The 22,721-nt window shown below is 39.5% G+C and overlaps 1 protein-coding gene across 3 annotated transcripts in view; it reads right to left on the bottom strand.

Annotated features, from left to right (window-relative positions):
* The window catches only part of svep1 (sushi, von Willebrand factor type A, EGF and pentraxin domain containing 1), a 160,987-nt gene that overhangs the window by 8,483 nt on the left and 129,783 nt on the right, over positions 1-22,721 (bottom strand). For all 3 annotated transcript variants that reach the window (XM_041779332.1, XM_041779331.1, XM_041779333.1), the window contains 9 exons: positions 19,736-22,467; positions 11,016-11,250; positions 10,577-10,732; positions 9,941-10,004; positions 8,052-8,225; positions 7,761-7,937; positions 6,161-6,343; positions 2,902-3,072; positions 1,228-1,323 (listed from right to left, as the gene is read on the bottom strand). In XM_041779332.1, the coding sequence (XP_041635266.1) occupies positions 1,228-1,323; positions 2,902-3,072; positions 6,161-6,343; positions 7,761-7,937; positions 8,052-8,225; positions 9,941-10,004; positions 10,577-10,732; positions 11,016-11,250; positions 19,736-22,467 (3,988 nt within the window). The remainder of the gene's footprint in view (positions 1-1,227; positions 1,324-2,901; positions 3,073-6,160; positions 6,344-7,760; positions 7,938-8,051; positions 8,226-9,940; positions 10,005-10,576; positions 10,733-11,015; positions 11,251-19,735; positions 22,468-22,721) is intronic.

Below are 22,721 nucleotides of genomic sequence, written 5' to 3'. Positions count from 1 at the left end.
CAAACAGATATCCAAGTTCCCTGGATGATTATGCATACTTGACCTTTGAGGAAAGACAAATTTGACAAATACTTTGTGAAACATGTCAACGTTTACTACTAGTACATCTGATTTGACACATGTACATTGAAAAAAGACATCCATAGCTTCTAAAGGATAAATCTTTGTTAATTTGGCGATTATTTCCCTCTTGATCTAGTGGCATCAACAAGCTTTGGACCATTATCCCCAGAAGATGAATCTACCAAACTCCAGGGATCCTTTGACTTAAGGAATGGAATATCTCAATATCTACTGGATTGTTCAGCAAGAAATTTTCTATCTTAAGATCCCATTGAATTCAGGAATACCTATAAAAGAGCACACATTTACCTAGAGGCATTGATTTTCCCTCAGCAATCATGCCTATTGACTTAAGTGACTGACTACAGATGTCTATGTCCTCTAGTGAATGAATCTTACTGGCATATTTGACCCTAGGTTAAAGTTTCCAAAGATCCGGTAAAATTCTGAGTATCTGGGATGAGGATGAACACAGATTTACCCGTAGACACTGTAGTAATGTGGCTGGCAAAGTCTGCTTGTACCAGTGCTAGAAGGATTCATCCAAGGGGGAACATGACTGTCTATAATTTTTGCCTTCTGAAAAATAGATCACCACACGGAGCAGGATTCATCCTCTGGGGATTACGAATGCCTGTCGAAGAATTTACCATTCACCGACTTGCTCTGAAACCTTAAAAAAAAATGAACTTGGAGTAGAATGGAAAAGGTTTAGGCTGTCCTAAAGCCAGGGGGATTCATTCAGTGGGAAAAGTGAATATCTTTACATTTCATGGCGAGCATTCAATTTTGGTAAAGGGGCTTAAGCTATGTTACTAGCATGATAAAAAAAACAACTGTCTTCAGTATCTTAATTTGAGAATAAGAGTATTTGAAGTTCTTTTGTCAATGTAAGATCAGCTTACTTTTATTTCTTTTTTTTAATTGTTCTTCAACCTTTGTGTTCTGGGAGAACAAAAGAGGTAAATGTATGCTAATGTGATAAATAACAAAATCTACTAATTTCTGTTCCTCTTGTGCTTCAGTGTGGTATAAAATATGTTTAGCAAGGTGTTATGATTCCTCCCTGAGAGTCACTGCTTTCTGAGTTGTCATACAATTGAGATCATGCTGTAGGTGTTAACTAGGCTTCCACTAAATATTTTAAACTTGAGTATTACTTACGCTCTTCACAGAGTCGACCCATCCAGCCTTCAGGGCAGGCACAAGTGTTGGGCCGCTGACAGACACCTCCATTCTGGCAATGCAACCAACACACGGCTGAAAAGGGGGAAGACACACAAACAAACACACAAAAAAATGAGCGAACAAAACTGCACATACTACATCTTATTTTTAACTGAACAAATTACATTTTTTTAAAAGAGGCGAACATGCAACATGCACTCAAACAAAGGCAGTATTCACACACCACAAATCAAATTTCTCAAACTTATCAAATTCATCCACAAAAAAATCCCCTCATTGTGTCTGTGTGGACAGGAGTGTGCACAGACTCAGCAGCTGTGGAGGAAAAGCGAGCCTGGATCCAGCCTATTGTTTCATATGTTAAGTATGCACGTGCCCTTTGAATTTTAATGCTGCACCTCCTCATCTGTATATTTATTAATTCAATTGTATATATTTTTAGACAGAGAAGCTGCTCATAGATAAACTTTTATTCATAATGATAAGAAAATGTAACTGAAGAAGGAAAAAGTCCTAACTTTAAAGTGTTAGATACCACTCATGCATTGAAAACAATTTTCCAAGTGGAAAAGACTTGACACCAAGTAGGAATTTATTTTCCCTTCAAACGATCTGTTCATAAAGATAATCTTCATAAATGAATAATATAAGCATCATATTTGTTTCATAAATATAACTGAGGAAATTAAAAAGCTATGTAATGCTACATTGAACTACAACATAGTTAAATTTATCGTCATCACTCGAGGATACAAGTGAGAGGCAGGCTCAGTCGCCGCACTCGGGGTGATGACGTTGGTTAGCAACCGCCGTTATTAAGACATGAAAAGATAAACAATCGAAAGGTGGCGCACTTTTCAGATGTTTTTCTTACATAGAAAAAAATGTTAAGATCTATGAACTTGTGTTCACCACAGACCTTATTTCAGTTATTTAACTGAAAACAGTCAAAAATCCCATAGATGTCCACTCTATTTTACAAAACAACACACTATGGAAAATAAACTTTGAGCTGTGGAAACAAGTTTATCCAGTCTGCCATGTCAGTTAAGTCTGCTGAAAAATGTGTACAACTGTCCTTTAAATTAGGCTTAACCACTGCAAGACATAAAGCATTGATAAATTACTTTTAAAAAGCTTTTACAAGCTTAAACAAAAAAAAGTTTTTCTTTTGGGTAGCTGGAAAAAAGACCAAACTCCACCTGTACTTTAAATGTCTCTGATGTGATGTTTTAATTTTATCCAGTCATTCACAGAAAAAAAGTAGATTTTCACAGTTTCTAGGCTATTTATTCTTCCCTTAACATGGCTGGATCCAGGCCTTAAAGAACATTTCTATGATTGTATGTAAACCAGTGCAGGTGTGAAAAAGTAACAGTACCAGTCATGGCACAGTGGGTGTTAAGGCTGTTTTTAAGCCTAAATACTTGAACCATTTCCTTTGCTTTACTTTCCACCATTCAAGTGGTGTAAACCTGGTCCAAGTGGGAAAAGAGAACAGAGGATACAGGCATGGAAATGTTAATAACCTCCAGAGAAAAAAGTAGCTGTTGTTCCAGTGAAAGTTAAGAAGCTGAAAAGCAGCCAGGCGTCATTCAGATGAAGCAGGAAGAGTCCTTTCTGGTAAACTTAGAAGCGTGTTCTCTCTACCTCTGCATGTGGGAGGCGGCGTCCAGGTGCCGTTCTCCAGACACCTACTTCTCCCGACACCCTCCATCATGTAGCCACCAAAACACGAGTACACTGCCACGTCCCCAAACTGGAACACCGCCCCCCGCACCACCCCATTGGCAACGTGGAGTGGGGGGCCACAGGACACCCCTGTACAACAGCCCAGATGAAACGACCCACGAGTTACTAACTATGCTTTTTTTGTTACTTGCAATCACATTTATGACTGCACTTCAATACTTTTACACACCAGGTAATAGATAAAGAACACGCAAGAAGAAGTGAACAATATAAAGGAACTATTGAGAGTACAGCAGAATTCACTGTCCTCACAAGGTGGACAGCTTTAGGGTTGAAAATTTAAGTTTTGTTGCAAAGTTGTACTATTGTAATTTAGGTTTTAAATTGAATAAATGCATCATTATCAATGACCACTTTTCTATAAATAAACAATGAACATGTCAGGAAAAGTCCAACTATAAAGGGCTGTGAGGTTGTATTTTGAAGTAAACATATACTAGCAACTGTTATTTCACAGCTAATCTTAGCATCCATTCTCCTTTACTTCCTTCTTTCCCCACACCATGTATTTTTGTGGCATATCTACATGCTAACTTAAACCCACAAACAACTGCATCATTGCTACCTATTGAATTCAAATACACCAAATGGAACCTTAGCTAGCGCACATTTTCATAGTTTGGGAGAAATGTATACACTCTAACTGTAACACCACCAAAGTTGTGATTTTATAATAGCCAAGAAGTGAATTCATAGCTAGTAAAAGGTTAGCTATCAATACTGAACTGTCCTGTTGTGTAATTTAATCCACAAAAATGTAATGCTACTTCACATTGTAATAAATTGGAAGTACCGTATAGCTATGCCACATAATAGTTCTGGTCTATATCATTATCATATCTTACAGTGATAGCAAAAATTACTATAGCAATGATATGACTAACTTAGCCAGCAAAGAAGTGAATTTATAGTTAAAATAAGAAAAGCCAGGAATGTAGACCTCTCCTATTTTTAAATTTAAAATGGCAAAAGGCAATGTTGGTTCACATTTAAATAGCTAGGAAGGACTTTATAGCTGTGTTAGCAAGGAATTTTGGTCAGTATCAACATAAAGCAATGATAGCAAACATTATGATATGCAGGATATAAAGTCGGATACAGATGAGGGCAAAATGAAAATTTCAGTTTTCCCAAGTATTTCTAAAAATAACGTAAACCAGGAATTCGCATATCCCCAGTAATGTCAAGGGATTTTTACTACCAAATTTTTGATGTTAGCTAACATAGTTATAGCAAGGATATAAATCCAAAAGAAATGCTATTTTAGCAAGAAATGTAGGCCTATCCTAATGTGTTATCATAATGGTTTGGTTAGCTTTATAACGTGATGAGAGCTTGAAGGGAAATTAGAACTCATTTAGAGACTTTGGCCACTCCTGTTGTATCATTTAACATAAGTTAAATATTGGTAGGAAGATAGTTACGCTAACAGTGGTAAGCTAGCTAGTGGCTATATGCTTTCCTAAACTGCTGTCTAACGGAAATCTACTTTATCAAGCAAGACATTTTTCTCTGTATCTTTAATATATAACAATGGTGGTAAACATTATGATAGCTTGGATATACATTCATGACTAAATTTGTGTTAGCTAAACCTTACCATCCTCCATTTAGCTTACATTTAACTTTACATGTTAGCTTACGTTGTAAGCTGAAATTATGTCAATCAAATATGTGGATGTCTCTAATTATGTCAGTTTTATACAACCAAATGATAATGTTATCCTAACATTATCATGGCTAGGAAATAAATTAATGGGAAAAATGACTTTGCAAAAAATTTAGACGTATGTGTTACCTGACATGACCAAAACAGTTTGGTTAGCTTTACAACATGAGTACAATTAAAGCCAATGTTGTTTTAGCTTGACATTTAGGTTTTTCCTTTTGAGTTGTTTGACATGACCAAATATGCCCCCCCCCCCACCCCCCACTCACACACATACACACACACCCACACACACACCCACCCACACCCACCCACACACACACTCTAGGCCTAACATTAGTGGGAATTATTCACAATGTGAAAAGGTGAATAGCTGCTATTCGCAACTGTTTGCTTTCTCTCTAAAGAGCCTCAAGCTTGTGTTCATGGATTTTGTGAATTTCCCCTTACAGCATTTAGTGTGAATCTTGCACCACTATTTAGGGAAGTCCCTATTGAACAACACTTAACGTTAGTGTCACCTTTCAACAACTTTGAACATGGAAAAAGAATCAATTTGACATTTCCTCAACTAATACATTTGCAGGATATTAAAATTATGTATTTTTCCTAGCTTTTCTACCCTGCAAAAATACTACTTTTCAAAGCATGCCTTTCAGAGAAAAAAAAAATTCTGTGCCTGTCAAATGAACCCAAGCCGTGTTTTTGTAATGTCCATGCTGCGGGTGAACCCCCATTTAAGATCGAAACGGGTAAAAGGATCCCAGTAAACATGCATATAGGAGAACAAACATCATGCAAACACAAGCAACAAACCATAGCAACATAAGCAGTGTTGTGTTGAATATTCAGGACAACTGCAGATAAGACAGATCAGAGGATCTTCACACAAAGGTTGCCATAGAGGCTGAAGAGGTGCCTGTAATTAGGCCAGACACAGGACACCAACACAGTGTTTGAAGCAGTTCATTTGTTTAGAGACAAGCAAAGACTGAAAACAGCAGCAGAGAAAGGGTGCTCCAGCTCACAGCCTGATCTAAGCCAATAGACCAGAGTAAAGGAAGAACAAAAGGTTTGGTAGAAGGCAAGGAAGGAATGCAGATGTGTAAAATATCAAGTGCTCAATTTAGACTTGATTATTTTGTGAATAGTTACATGATTTTCTGGTTAGAGTACAGAGTATAAAAATTTATAACATATAATGCAATTGATATGTACTTGGGTATCATTATATTTACCTGTATGAATAAAACAGTCAATATTTAGGATTACTGATTACTGAATGGTGAAGTATTATTACAAATGGGTGTATTAAAAAAATAAATCTGCTGTTGTGAATCTGACATATTTTAAATGTTTTCACAAGGAGACAAAAATCGTACAGGTCTTTAATAGAACAAAGAATAATGTAATAGTTAACTGTTAGCTCTTGTTTATTTAGGCATTGGGAAGCTTTTCACCTGAGGTGACCTAATATTTTTCACTTACTTTCGCACACAGAGCTGATAGGGCTCCAGGTCTGGTCTGGTCTGCAGGTGACCGTGCCGCTGCCTTTCACCTGCTGTCCTTTGGGGCAGGTGATACGGACCGTCTGCCCTACATAAAACTCCTGCTGGGACCTGTTACTGCTGCGCTCCTCCCTCCAACCTGGTGGAGCCGGGCAAGACTTAGCTGTGGAGAACAGAAATAAAGGAGAGATTTTTGACTATTATATCCAGTAAAATCCAAATCTGTAAAAGTAACCACCTAATCAACAATAATTTATGGCAGCTATTGTGGTCTCAAAGGTAGTGACAGAATGTATTCGTTTGGAGGGTAACAAAGGATTTTCAGAGTGTGTGACAGTAAGCCTCCCTGAAAGAAAATGATGTATCCTGTCAACCAAGGTGGAAAAATTAGAAGAGTATTCTACTCAAGTAAAAGCACATTTACTCAGGTTAAAACTTACTTAAGTAGAAGTAAAAGTGCTGATTTTAAAATGTACTCAAAAAAGTGTAAGTACATGAAAAAACTACTAAGTTACAGTAATTTTGGTAATGAAATTGATTACTTTTTATTCCTAATTAACAGTGGAGAATCCCCAGACACTTGCATGATCAAATGTGACTCAGGAAAAAAAAACGTTGGGGGCAATCAGTGTCTGCAGTTGGCTGTTCTGGCATGCATTATAGAATCAGGGAAAAAAAAATAAAATCATTGTGAAACCCTGAACAGACAGTACAGTTGTGCTTATGTTACGTGAGCTGTATGCAGCATCCAGTTGGTAATGCTACCCAGTCTGTTCATTGGCTATTGGAGGCAGACCAACTTGGATTCATTAATATCAAAGTGTTTGACATTCAAGATCCCGGATTGGGAAGGCTCTGACTTGACTGTGAGCAGTAAAGTTATCATATCGTCAGTGCACAATTAAGTATTATTTGGACCAAAAATGGGTTGTGAGTCACACATTGCTGGGGGAAAATAAGGGCTAAAATTTAGGATTGAAATATCTAACATGTAGCCTGCCTTAGTCATGTTTTCTGATAAAATTTGTCTTTTAATAGTCAAACATAGTAACTGCAAATCATTGCTGTTAAAAACATAAACAGCCACTTTTTTCAGTGGCCCTGTCCAACACCTGCAGACTAGAGTTACAGTGCCCATAAAAGTATTCATCCGCTTGAATGATTTACCCTTTATTGATTTTATAAATCAATTGCGGTCAATATAATTTGACTAAAAATTACAAAAAGACATCTTCAATGTCAAAATGAATGGTTGGTAAAAAAGCCAGTGTAAATGTATTTAGAGGCAGTTTTCATCGCAGGAGTTTTGTAAGTTTCCATTACATGATTGTTGTCAGAGTTTCTGGTAGCTCAAGTTTCAGATACCAGTATAAACACTCCAGTGAACGCCTCAGACTGAAACAGCCCAGAGCTTTAAATGTTGTAATTAGCTTTACTGTGGTCTTTGCTCAACAACTGCAACATATGACATGTTGACAAGTAGAGAGTCAAACGTAACAGGAAGCCAGAAATCTACAGGGAGACAGCTAATAACACGCTAAAGAGTTTTTCTGCATGTTTCTGTGTGAGGGCATTCTTACGTTTGCAAGATGGGAACGTGGAGCTCCAGGTGTTGTCTCCCATGCAAACCACTAAAGAATCTCCCACCAGGTTGTAACCTTTATTGCATTGGAACTCCACAGCCCGTCCAGTGTTCAGGTTGTGTTCTTGCACTTTACCGTGCAGTATCTGTACCGGGCTGTTGCAGCCTTTAGATGCTGACATGTTCAGGAAAGAAAAACACACTTATAAGGATTAAAAGCAACAGAAAGTCAGAAAGTGCTTTCTAAACATCATCATTTCATTCATTTCTTACAAGTCCTGCTGCATACCTTCACATGTGGGGGCTGGCTGACTCCACGTGCCATTGGAGAGACAGGTGAGAGACTTTGGGCCAACCAGCTGCAGGCCCACATTACAAACATAAGTGGCATTGTGAAGATAAGTCTCTCCTGTTGTCTGAACCACTGCATTACTCACTGAAGGAGGAGGCCCACAGGACTGCACTGAGGGGACAAAAGATATGTTTAAACAAAGTGCCATGGGTGTGGAGTTTTACATATGCGTCTGTTTATATAAATATATATATGTATATGTATATAAACTGTATAATTGTGGGAAACAAACAGATGAATGTGACTTGCAATGGATAATTTCTGAAGACAAAGTTTCTCTTTTTTTGATGGTTTTTCGGGGGGAATAATATTTGAAATTAAGACATAAGAGAGCCACAAATCATCACAAGAGAGCCACATGTGGCTCCAGAGCCACAGGTTGAGTGTCATCGGGTAAATCAAAAGGATTGTATTTATCCCTAAATATTCTTTCTCTCCTAAGCGCTCTTCTCATGATCTGTGCACCAACCAGGATCTTCTAAGAATGGGCAGGCCATTTTCCAAGAGAACTGACTGGTCAGGAGGCAGTGCTTTTATAGTCGCTGATCTCGTATCCAGAACATAGCCTGCTCCAGAGCAGGTTAGCCATTCAGCATAAGTTTCCGCGGTGATTTATCCCGGTAAGAAGTGAACCAGTGTCGTTGTACAGAAAATCCAGGGTTAATCCTGAAGTTATCTCGGTAAGAGAAAATCCACCTTCGTTGTACGGGCCTCAGGTGACATTCTTTAAAGGCTGAAGAAGTTCATGATGTAGCAGGAAGTCTCCCATCTCAGCTGCTGAAACTCTTAACACCTTCAGAGTAGTCATAGGTGTCTTGGTGGCCTCTCTCTCACTAGTCTCCTTCTTGTATGGTCACTCAGTTTGTGATGAAAGCCTGATCTGGGCAGATTAACACATGTGCCATATTCCTTCCATTTCTTGATGACAGATTTAACTGAACTATGAGTGCCTTGGAAATGTTTTTGTATCCATCCCCTGACTTATACTTTTCAATAACCTTTTCTCTGAGCTGCTTGGAGTGTTCTTTTGTCTTCATGGTGTAATGGACGCCAGGAATAGTGATGAACCAGTGACTAGACCTTCCAGACACAGGTGTCTTTATACTACAATCACTTGAGACACATTCACTGCACTCAGGTGAACCCCATTTTACTAACTATGAGACTACCAGCACCAATTGGCTGGACATCTGTTGAATTAGATCAGTCATTTTAAAGAGGGTGAATATTTATGCAATCACTTATTACATATTGCCATGTAATTGACATTGCTTTGTAGAAATATGTTTTCACTTGACATTGCAGAGGTTTTATTGTATTTTTTGTCATAGAAGCCAAATTATATTGACCATGACTGATTAGTAAAATCAGTAAACGGGTAAAACATCCAAGCAGGTGAATATTTTTATAGGTAAATGATGAGTAAAGAGATGTTAAACAAGTGTCTAAACAACTCTACAATTCAACTTGACAGATATAAAATGGGTCAAAATGTGATGGTCTGTGAGCTGAATGAAGTCTGCCAAAATGATCTACAAACCAAGGGGCGTGGCATGACACCATTTGCAATAATGAACTGAGCGGAAGACAATACCACAGTGCTATAGCAGTCATGAAAAAAATCCCATACAGACATTTTGTGTGTTGTTTCTGAGGTGTTTTAAGTGATCCTAAGAATTGTTCTCTTACCCTAACTGGTAAAAAAAAGGACAGGGATGCTTTAGCCCTGCCGGTCCACTTATACCAGCTGTCCCTGCTTACGAGATTACAGTAAATATTTGACCTGGGCACAGCCTTATCTGATTCTCATGTTTAAAAAAACCTACCAACACACATAGGCTGGGTGCCACTCCATGTTCTGTCCCCCTGGCAGGTTTGGATAGAGTCTCCCTATGACAAAAAAAACAACAACAAAAGATTAAGCTACAAGAATTTCCTTTACAAAGCAAAGTTTAGCTGTATTGATCTGTAGGAAAAACAAACCTGATGAGAGGATCCATGCTATGGATTTTTGTTTCAGACTGGAACAATGACCCTTTAAAACACTCTATGCATTGAAGTCAGCAGTATGTACTCTCTGTATGCGTCTGTGGTATGACAAAAGACTCTCATTGTATTTAAATTGTGTGGGCCAGTGTATCAGGAAAAGAGTGACTCAGCTCTTTCTGTTTGCTCTGTTACTGCACACTGCTATTGATTGCTGAGGAGAAATCATGTGACTTCATGTAATCTGATTGTTAGTCATTAGCTCAGTGTAGAGAGCAGGAGAGGAGTCTGAACAGGGAGAGGCAGAGTGACTTTCTTTTGAATAAAACACATTGCAATAGGAATAAATCCCTCAAATTGTATGTATGGTCTTTTAAAGTAACTGTGTTCTTGCTTGTCTTTATGACTCATTAATCAAAAATTTCTAATCTTATCAATTAAGCTACTCAACTCTGCAAACTGATGAGAAGCAGTACCTTCATGTCGAAGCCCGGCAGGCATGAGTACATAACAAAATCTCCGTAATTGAAGCTTTCTCCCTCCATGACACCATTAAGAAGAGGTGGGGGCTTCTCACAAACCACCAGCTCGCAGGAAGCTGAGGTGATGCTTGGTGACCATGTACCACCGAGCTAAAGCACACAAAAAAAAAGATAGGACAAAAGAGAACTACATTAGTCGTTGTTTTTACTTGTGCCAATGAAGGCTGCTTATTTGAGTTAAAGGGATGAGGTGAATAATTTAAAACCAAAAAGTAAAATAGATAAAAGAAACCCCTGAATCTGCACTTCTTTGAATGTTACACAAGGGATAAAAATACTGGAGATATTTCCTTGTCCTGCCAACCTCTGATAAAGCAGGAAGGATCAAGAATAAAATAAACGTAGGTTAATTATTAGTAAACATCTCTCCAACCTGACACTCAGCTAATGCCGACCCCTGCAGGTAGAGACCGGGAGAGCAGGACAGAGTGACAGTGCCTCCGACAGGCGTCAGCTCCTTTCCAGTGATCAACAAATGTTGGATGGAGATGTTAGTGGGTAACAGACAGGGGGCAGGACGGCAGCGTATGCTGTGCTTTGACCAGGTGCCATCGCTTTGGCAGGAGAGGGAGTCTGTCTGCGAGGCCAAATGATAACCTTCATCACACCTGGAGGAGGGCGAGACATGAAAACAAAGAGGAACAAATAATAAAAAAAACAGATATGGGTGGGAAAAAAAAACTATGTTTGATAGTGAACTTCAAGAGAAACAAGTCTACTAAGCAGTAGTTCTTTAACTTTGTAGACCCAGAAATAACACAAATCAAGCACTAAATAAAAATTTGATTGATGTAATCCTAATGCCCCCTCTGATAGAGTATTTTTAACAATATGTATGAAATCACTGACAAAAATACTCAAATTGTGTTGTTATCTTTTTATGAAGAGTATTATAGTGAAAATAAATGACTGGCAACCTTCATTAACCTCTATTTAATCCAAGAACCACTGTCCTAAAAGAATTCACTGATTCCAGGCTGCCGGAGCAGCATACATGAAACTCCTTTAACCATTTCAAGACAGACTTTGGGGCACAGATAGGAAAAGTACATTTTGTGATTAAGTCACAGAGCGAAGTCTGTAGTGTCCAGAACTTCACATGAATAAAATTTACAGAAGTATTATGGACGCAAATTTAGAATAGCCTTAAAGGATATGCCAGTACATTTGTCTATGTATAGTCAAAGAAGGCCAGCCAACCTGATCATACAGAATTAAAATGAGGAGTTAAGAACTTAAGACTGGTGGCAAGGAAAAAACCTACAATCAAGTATAAAACCCTGCAGTTAAAGAAGGATAATGATGTAATGGGCCTCCCATGTTTACAAATATTTTATTATGCGGCTCAATTAAGGCCCTTACTTTGTTTATGTACCCAAGTGTACACAGTGAGGTGGAAGGAGATTGAAAATTTATTGGTGGAAGAGATCCCACTAGAAGCAATCTTAACAGATGAGGAACTACAAAAAAAAAATGTTAACAAGGGTAACCAGTGGTTCAACTTATCACTAAAAATATGGCAGGATACTATTAAACTATAGTATACTATAGTAGAAGTTCCTGCAAAACTGTTAAAATCGTGTGCTTATGACACAAACTTTTTACCGAATAGATCGGATTATAGATTCAAAAAATGGACCACAAAAGGTCTTACTAATTACTATACATTTGTCCATAAAGGGGTGTTCTGAAACTTTGGATCCCTACAGGAAAGACATAATTTGGAAAAGAGCGATTTCTTTAGGTACCTACAAGTTCGACACTATTTTAGTCAGAACTTGACCACAGCTCTAAAAACAGAAGAATTAGGTATCCTAAAACTATTTTTGTCAGCATCTAAATCCACAATGTGCAGCAATATCATCTCTAAATTGTACAACGGTATTCTGTAAATCAGATAACTCACTTTATATTAGAAAGAAATGGGAGAAAGAGGGGAATTTTAACATCTCCAATGAGAATTGGCAAAGAATATGTGCAATACAATGGAGTTCAACTTGTTTGTCCACGTGGCATGAATTCTGTTGGAAACATATAGTACGATTTTTTATTACTCCACAGCAAAAAGTACATTTTGGACAAGGCAGCAAATGGAGGCTCTGTGGGGAAGACAATGTCAACCACTTCCACATATTCTGGAGCTGCCAGGTTCTTGTCCGCTACTGGCATGAAATACACAACAATGTATTTGGTAGTAACATTCCTCTCAGATGTGAGACTATTTACATGGGTGATATCCAAGTAAACAGATGGAGTAATAATGATAAGAAACTTGCTCATATTCTTTTGGCAGCAAGTAAAAAGGCTGTCATGAAGAGGTGGCTAAAATCAGACCCACCAACTATCAAAGAGTGGATAGAAATAGTACATGAAATTTATATTATGGAGCCACTGTCATTTCTCCTCAGGATCCAAAAAGAAAAAATTTACCTGATTTGGTCCAAGTGGACTGAATACATCAAACCAGTTAGATTAGACTTTAATTAACTCAACAATATGTTTGAAGTGAGGTTGACACAATAAAGGATTTAGATGCTGGACACAATATGAAATGTAGATATGGACATCAAAAAGTCACCATGTGTATGTAAGTTTCTGTTTGATCTTGTCTCATATACGCACGTATGTGGATATGTATGTGGAGTAGGAATATATGCAGATATACGTGTATGTGTATATATGTATAGGTGGTTGTTTGTTTTCCTTGCCATAGATTTCTGGTGAACCATTGACTGAAGAGCTTCCCATGTTCGACTGTATATAGTTAACTATGCTACATTGTTTAAAAAAATATATATACAAAAAATACTTTGGAAGGGCAACATTTGGATAACTGGAGAATGGAATGTCTCAAAAAATGTCGTGTGAATTTAACAGTAGTACAGCTGTAATTATGTGAGACAATATGTAAGAATGTATCTGCCAAAATTTAAATGCCACACCGCATTGATGCAGTAATTCATGCAAAAGGAGGCCCAACCGAGTATTGAAGGCACAGAAATGAACATACTTTTCAGAAGCCTGAAATTTCCGTTTAAAACATCCTTTTTATATTGATCTTATGTAATATTCTAATTTTCTGAGACACTGAATTTTGGGTTTTCTTATTTGAAAGCCATAATCATCAACATTTCAAGAAATAAAGGCTTGAAATATTTCACTCTATGTGTAACAAGTCTACATAATATATGGGTTTCACTTTCAGAAAAGAGTGACAAAAAATATTGTATTTTTTATGATATTCTAATTTTTTGAGCTGTACCTGTAATCAATCAGAGGCATAAAAGTGGTAGCAACAAGTCCTTTCTTTGCAGTAAAGGAAAAACAAGACTTATTCCTGAAATAAAAACCCAGCTACAACTTAAACTTCTTAACAAGTTGCTCAATATGAAGCCTTAAAGTCAACCATCAATCAAAACCCCAAGGTACTTAAAAGAAGATACAGACTCAATCCCACCACCCTGAGATGTGGTGCTACAGGGAGGGTTCAGTGGCTTCTTCTTTGAATTTGAAAACATGAGTGTGGTTTTGTCAGGATGTAAGATCAATTTTAATGCACACAGTGTGTTCCATAGTATTAAAGGCTTCTTGTAGGCGACAGAGAGCCTGATGCTGTGTAGGGGCGAAGCAATAAATGACAGTATCGTCTGCATATAAATGACAATTTGCATTGGGAACTTTCTGACTAATGCTATTAATATAAAATATAAATAACAGCAGTCCTAAAACTGAGCCCTGAGGCAGCCCATTTTTAACTTCTAGACATTTAGAAGTAAACACACTGAGTTCTGTTTGATAAGTAATTTTCAAACCACTGAACAGATTGCTCTGACTGACCAATACAGCACAGTCTGTCTTTTAAAATGACATGGTCAGCAGTATCAAAAGCTTTGGATAAATCAATAAAAAGAGCACAACAGTGTTCTTTGTTGTCCATAGACTCAGTAAAATCACTGACTACTCTAAAGGCAGCAGTGGTCATATTGTGTTTTAGCCTAAGTCCTGACTGACGGTCACATAAAATTTTAATGATTGTTCAAAACTCCTTCTACAGTGATATGATGAAGAATGGACAGGGGGGTTTATTTGAACATGGTTAACTTTGTCAAACAGGGATCCTGGATCAATACAATGCTCATTTAACAAGTTAAGCACAGTGGTTTTTATCTTTGATGTTGATTGAATCTTTAACAAGACAAGGGGACAGCTTGGCAGCTTTTTTTATTACTAGAAAATGATTTTAATCACTTTCCAATGAGTCTTGTATTATTTGATGTTTCAGAAAGAAAATTCTTTGCTTTTGTTTTATGATTGCTAAAGTGCAAGAATTCCTTAAAGGTTTAAAATTCCACCAGTCTGAGTGAAGACCAGAACTCCTGGCTGTAGTTAAAGCCAAATTATGTTTCCTCCGTATCTTGGACAAGTCAGTGGTAGAGTATCATGGCCTTTGACCCTGAGTTTCTTAAAAGGTGCATGTTTATCATTAATACTGATAAAACCATCACAGAAATATTTCCAGGCACATTCTACATTATCAATGAGATTAATTCTCTCCCAGTCAGAAGTGAGGAATCATGAAAAAATGTTTAATAAAAAAAAATGCTTCATATTCCTTTTTACAATAAGCTCTGGCTTGATTTTAGGAATTTTTGTTCCTTACAGTAGAAATCATACAGTGATCACTAAACTCTCTCTGCAAGCTGCTCTTACAACCCTCCTCCACCCCAGCTCCTCCTTCATTCTGCCTCTGACTTATTCAGTGTCATTCTGTTGTCAGTGATGCCTGCTCTGCACTGATTTTTTGCTGCTTCTCTGCCCAAGGCTGTCATTTTTGGCATAGGAAGAGCAGGAACTGCTTAATGGTTCCCATGTAGACTTGTGGAGGGACAGGAGGATGCCAAAAAATATAACAGTGCAAGTGCAAATTTATAACTGCTAATAAAGAAATATTTAGAAGGGGAAAAACAGTTGTATTTCTTGAAAAAGTGGCTGGAAGGAGTTTGCCATGGTTACACAAGCCAGAAATAAAGAAAATTTAAGGCCCATTTTTATTTGTTTAAAAACACATGAGACATTACTTGACATTCCTAGATGATAAGAGTATTTTTCATTTTACCTCTAAGAGAAAGGGAAAGAAAGAGGGAGGAGAGGAGATCTTGTGTTTCGGATTGTACCAAAGCCAGAGGGTTACATTCAATTGTGCACAATAAGAACTAAAGAGGAAATGTGTACAAACTTCCTAAAGGTATTTTCATTTTATGTAGGCAATAAATTGCAATAAATCCTGATTTCTCAACTGAAAACCACACATACTTCGTAATCACTGTTCCTCTTTGTGCACCACTGTTTTCTAAAATGTGCTTAGCAGGCCATTCTTATTCCATGTGAGCAGGGTCCAAAACTAACCTTTTCACTTACAGCCAGCCTGGCTGGTGAGTGAATTTTTTTTACCAGCCAGGCAGATATTTTACCAGCCAACCAAATAAAAATTGCTTTTAAGTGTTGTAATTTGCTATCAGTATTATTTAACATGTAATTATGGTCTTGTATGCCATTATCAATCAATATTCTAATTGTATGCACTAATACTAGCAATAATGTATGTTAAAATATTAATAACTGTTTCAAAAGTTAAGTGTAATATTTAGGTTGATAAATTCTGCAGTATTCTTACTACAGTGCAAAAAGAATCTTTCAGTAAGGAATTTTACCTGAATCACTGACTTCAGTCTCCTTTGGACAGTTGAGACATAAGATTTCAGCTCAACCAGACTGCAACAGCCCTATATAAACATGACATTACATTTACATTACATTTTAGTCTAGTTTTAGTCATCTTGATGAAAACTTAACTTAGTTTTTGTCAGTTTTGCGTCTTCTCAGATCTATTTTTGTTAGTCTTAGTCTAGTTTTTGTCATGGAAAAACAGACTGCTGACAAACATTTTTAGTCAGAGTTTTAGTCGACAAAATTTAGACTGTAATGGACACTGTAGGAGAGAGGAATAACGTCATGAGTAGGGATGGGAACAATTAATCGATGATCGATTAATTAGTCATTAAGAATTTGGTCGATCACGGGGAATCTAGTCGATCTGATGTTGGCATTTAATAAAGAGACTTAACATGTCTTACTCTGCACTGCACAACAATATCTACCGTCATGACATTGTGAGTGGGTTTTAACAAAAGCAATGAGACATCTTACCTATCAGGGGGCGATTTAACTTAAGGAGAGAGGAAGAGGGCAAACAGAAGTACTCAAGCAGCGCAATGCATTATCTCAATTTGCCGAAACACAAAATGAAGAGAGCGAAGCGAAGTGTGGTGTGGGACTATTTCAGTTTAGAGAATCATTAAGAAACACACTCATTAGTTACCAATTTTTGTTATATAGGGAAATGTTATATATATCTGAGTTTCTGTTAGCCGACATTTGCCGGTAAAAAGGGCGGAAGTCCGGCAGATAAAAATATAACCGGTCAAAATATCTGGCAGAAAACATGCAAATGACCAGATAAGCAAATACTGAATGCTTGCATATTGTATTTTGTGTAACCTAGAAGATATGTTGCAAAAATGTGTTAATATAAACTAAAAGTTGCCTAATCTTACTGCATCTACTGTCCTGCAGTGCTGGGGTTGTTTATCTCCTCAGACGGCAAGCACATGGCTAATTATGTATGCACAATGATGTAAAACCCAAGCCCTCTCTCTAAGCATGTGCAGTACTGCTGGGACTGTGCTGGAAAAGTTTGACCAGAGCTTTCTCGTAAAGCAGAATTTTAATACAAGGGAGGTTTTCCTGGTTACCCAAAGGCTTAATACCATCAGCGGTATGGAGGGATTTTATGTCATCACTGCGAGTAATGAAGAGACTGAAACAAAGGGAACTGAATAGCTGAGCGTCTGAAACACCAATGCAGCAGCAGAGAGAGGGAGGCCTATGCTGAGCAAAATAGTGGACTTCGATAAACTACCTATGACCTCAGATAAAGTTGGACTGTAGTCAACACAGAATCACGTCGTGCAGAACGACAGAGACCGCTGGAGCTGATAACGACGGCTCCATCTCTCCTCCTCGTACATAGCTAGTTGTTAAGGCTCGGGATGTCCTGGCTAATTAGCAGAAACATTCTTGGATAAGCTGTTAATGAGAGGAGGACTGGACCGGATCTGCTGTGGGGCTTTTGTCTTTTCGGGACTAGTCCAAATAAACCAGAATGGTTGGATTTCCAGCTTTAGCGGAGGTTATAGTTAGCTATATCATCATGAGGACTGATATTAGCAGCTGACGGTAAGACTCATTTTTCATTTGAAATCTAGAGTACTAACGCAGTGTCCAGTTAACAGAGCACCTTTTTATGTGTTTGGATGCTTCGTTGTTGTCGTTGGAGGATGGTATTTGGCTGTTGTAAGCTGCTAAGTTATGATGGCATTGGCAGCTGATGTGCTAACAGGCTAAGGGTGGTTATGTGAAGCTAACTGTTGTTTAAGATCTTAACGTGGGTGTGTGTTGTGTGACTACGTGTGTAAGGAAAAGCTCGCAGCTTTCATTTTGAAACCACTTACACAAAGAAAAATAAGAGAAAGTCTGTGTGCAGTCATTTCTAGGGTTTTGATCATGTATATGTGTCTACCAGTTTGTTGTAACAGGGTAATAATTACTCAGGTTTACTGTTGGCTTGGTTTCTACTATCTCGGTTTTGGGTCAGGTCTTGAAATAAAAATGTGTCCTCTCTCCCGTTTAGTGCAGACTTGTATGTATCAATGTACCACAGAATATCAGATTTATGCATTTTTGCAGCAAAATAATATTAAAGCAAATGTTTTATAGTTGTTCTAAATGGCCGAAATTCTTGAGAACTGCCGGTCATGTTGACCGAGGACAAAAAGTTCTAGCTGAAACGCTGTTATACATATGCCCATGTATATATGTTTTCATACATACATAAGATTAATCAGTTAATTGATCGTTAACATTAGCGATGCTCGAGTTGGCAGGTTTCTTCCAAACACTCATCCCTAGTCATGAGAGAGACAAAAAGTGAGTAAAATGACCTTAAATATGGGTAGAACTACAAATGAGCTTTCTTCTTTTGATTCTTGTTTATATAATGTCACAATTCTAATGCTCCTCCTTTTTCTGGGATTAGGACCGGTAAAAATGACTCAAGAGATACTCTGGCAGAGTTACTTTAATTTTGATTTTTGGTTTATTTCTATTTATTCTATTTATTATTCTGTTTTTCTAAGAAGTTTAGTTTTTTCACGTTTGGTTTAGTTTTAAACCTTATGGTCCACTTAAAAGCCAACACCAAATCCCAGTGAAACATTTACATTTTTATCCATAAGATTAATAATGTTTTTTTTTTGGATTCATTAACAATCTAAATGGAACAAAGAGACAATAGAGAAAACTGTGAAGGCACCTTCACAGCGCGATTAATCTGCAGTCTGGATCTGGAGGGGTGAACATTTCCTGCTCTGATGGACTAATGAGGAGGACTAGGCCGCCTGTGAGAGCTCTGGGGCGGGGAGGGGCCCACGGTGCTTTCACGTCAGAGTCTCCAAAACTCTGTAAAAGTCTCAAAAAGTCTGTAAAAGTCTCCAGTAACACCAGAAAAACTCGCTAGGTTCGTCGCTAGTCGCTTTTTTTTGAAGAGTCACTACAGGGGTCTGAAAACTCGCTAATATAGCAACAAAGCCGCTAAGTTGGCAACACCGCAGCTGTCCGCCTCGGCGTGCTGTGAATGACATCATGACTGACGCACTTACGTGACCAAAGATCGTCTTGGCCTGAAATACACATTACTCTGCCAGGAAACCAGCTGATACCAGCATCGTTCTCCAGTAACAACAAAAAAGAATTTTTTGCTGGTAAAATAAATATCTCGCCAGAGTGGCGAATGGTCTTAAAAATTTACCAGCCAGAGACAAAATCTACCCATAATTGGCGAGTGGCGAGTGTTAGTTTTGGACCCTGCATGTAAGGGAGGCAGAATGTTTTCAAATTTCACCTGATTCTACATTGAAACAATACATTCATAACACCCTGGAAACGTGGTTGATAACAGCAATAGTCAGTGTTTACCTGTAGGTGATTTGGTTTGGGAAGGTGAAGGTGTCTCCAGCCACCTGAGCGTGCTCTACAGCTGGAGGTTTACCACAGTCCAAAGGCTCACACTTGATCCTGGGTTCTCCCCATCTGCCGTCTCGTCCACAGGAGAGGTATGGGTACCCCCTCGGCTGGTAGCCCGGCCGACACCTGTATATTACTGTGTCAGGGAAGGTCGCACTGCCGCCCTGCAGGACAGCATTAGCAACTGCAGGCGGGGCGGCACTGCACCTCCCCCTTCCACACACAGGTACGCCAGGGCTCCATACCCCTCCCTTCTCGCACACCGCCTCAGAGGGACCCAGCATCCTGTAGCCATCGTCACACTGGAAGTTCACCCGGTCCCCGCAGGAACGTTCACGCCCAAGAACCACACCAAATTTTAGTGTAGGGAGGGCGCAGACACAGGGGCGACACTGAGGTACGGTTCCTAACCAGGAACCTTGAGCGGAGCACCTCAGGATGGGATCCCCAACGACCTCATACCCATCAAAGCAGACGTACTCTACCACATCATCGTAGTTGAAGCTGGAGCCATTTAGGAAGCCGTGACTGATATCCTCAGGTGGATCACAACTTATGACATCACAGCGGGGTGCAGGTTTGTCCCAGAGTCCATCAGATTGACAGATACGGGTGGGATCCCCGTTAAGTGCATATCCCTCATCACACTCATACTTTACCTTGCTGTTGACACCAAAGTCTGACCCAAACAACCGTCCATTGGGTATTTGTGTTGGTTTGCCACAGCGGGCAGGTACACAAGTAAGAGTCTCATGGCTCCAGGTGCCGTCAGCTTGACAAACACTAACAGATTTCTCCTTTAAGAGGAAACCAGGTGGACAGCTCAGTTCTATCTCATTATTGTAGCTGTACTGATCTCCTTTAAAAGTAATACCTTTTGGGATTTTTGGAGGACCACAAGATACTGGCTCACAAATCGGTTTCTGTCCTTTCCACTTCCCGTTGGCTTGGCAAGCAATAGCGTCACTACCTTTAAGGACAAATCCAGGACTACACTCATACCGGAGCACCTCAGGGTACACAAAAGTATCCCCATGAGCAGTGCCATTAGCAATAGCACCAGGATCGCCACAGGAAACAGGCCGACAAACAGGGGCTTCATTAGTCCAGAGTCGTCCTGAAACACACTGCCTCATGGGCTCGCCCTGCAGCTCATATCCTTCCTCACATGAGTACTTGACTGTACTTCCAAGGGAAGCATCGCTCACGTTCACCCAGCCATGCTCTGGACTGGGTGGGGTTTCACACTCTGCAGGGACACACGATGGAGCTGTGCCATTCCAGCCTCCATCCTCCTGGCAAACCAACCTAGTTGGGCTGGTGATTTCATAACCTCTGTGGCAACGGTACTCAATTAATGTGGAATGAAGGAAGCTCAGGTCCAAAGGTGTGGCTAATGATCCATTGTCTTTAGAAGAAGCAGAGTCAGAGCCTCCTTCCTGCAGTGACACCCTAACATATTCCCCAAAGTCAATATGAGGAGGCAGGCCACAGTCCGAGGGCACGCAAATGGGAACAGAACTAGACCAACCAAACTCTTCACAGGTCAGATGGTCCTGGCCTACAAGCTGGAAGCCAGGGAAGCAGCTGTAGAAAATGGTGACACCAAAACTGTGATCCTGGCCCTCTACAAACCCATTTTCAATTGGTTGGGGTGGTGTGCAGGATATCTGCACACATGTAGGTGCTTCAATGTTCCACTCCCCACTGGCGAGGCATGTGAGAGTCTCTGGGCCTTTCAGACGGTATCCACGACGGCAAGAGTAGGTGACACTGTGACCAAACTGGAGTTTTGTGTAAGCTACTTTCCCGTTTGCTATCTGTTTAGGGATCAAGCATTCAATTGGGCGGCAAGAGGGTACCCCTCCAATCCAGAGTCCTTTCTCTCCACAAAGTATCGTAGAGTTGCCCTCTAAGTTATATCCAGTCTTACAGCTGTACAGTGCTTTGCTGAGGTACATTAGACCCTGGACATCCACAATACCATTAGAAATCTCCACAGGCTGAGGGCATTCAACAGGAATACACTCTGGATGAGGACTGCCCCACTGCCCACTGGCTAAACAGGAAACAGACCCTTCTTTTCTTAAAGTGAAGCCATCCATGCAGGTGTAGCTAACCATGGAGCCGTAAGGGAACGGGGCAGAGGAGGATGTAGGGCCACCAAATGACACCTCAGGTGGTGGGCCACAAAACACTTGTTTACACACAGGAAAAGTGTCATTCCACTCCTGGGATGGGGTACAGCGCAGGACCTGGGCTCCCTCAAGGACGTAACCATCCTCACAGGATAATTCAACAGTTCCTGATTCAGAATCCACACCCTTCAGGACCAGGTGGTTCTCCTCCAGTGGTGGCTCAGGACACTGCACCGGTGAGCAGCGAGGACGCCTTGATTTATCCCACCGTCCATACTTTAAACAGGTCCATGTGGGGTCCCCGGCCAGCTCGTAGCCTTCGTCACAGAAGTACTGCACTTTTCGCCCAACCTGGAAGTCAGAGCCCTTGTAGTGTCCATGAACGATGTCAGGCGGGGGGTCACAAGTTAAAAGGACGCAGGTAGGAGGGTCATTGTTGGACCACTGCCGGTTGGCTTGGCAAACTCGCTCTGGGCGACCGATGAGTCTGTAGCCTGCATTGCAGGCATATGTCACTTTGCTATTGAAGGTGAACCGTCCTCTGACCTACAGGGGACAAAGATAAGATAAATAATCAGACATATTTATAGCCACTAATGTAACCAATAAGGATAATAGGTGAATAAATATTTTAACAGGATGAAATAAACAGTTTCGGGTAGCAGCATATTCTAATCAGTTCTGTAATATCCATTGTCTAATCTTGAACTCAGTTAGTTCTTTTCTCTGTTAATATGTTTATCCCTTCTTTTGTTTCCAAGATTTCTATAAAGCATGTGTTTATTGTTAATTCCATTTGT

This window comes from Cheilinus undulatus, linkage group 22, assembly GCF_018320785.1.
Source record: "Cheilinus undulatus linkage group 22, ASM1832078v1, whole genome shotgun sequence".
NCBI lineage: Eukaryota > Metazoa > Chordata > Actinopteri > Labriformes > Labridae > Cheilinus > Cheilinus undulatus.
This window is presented reverse-complemented; position numbering and strand designations above follow the sequence as displayed.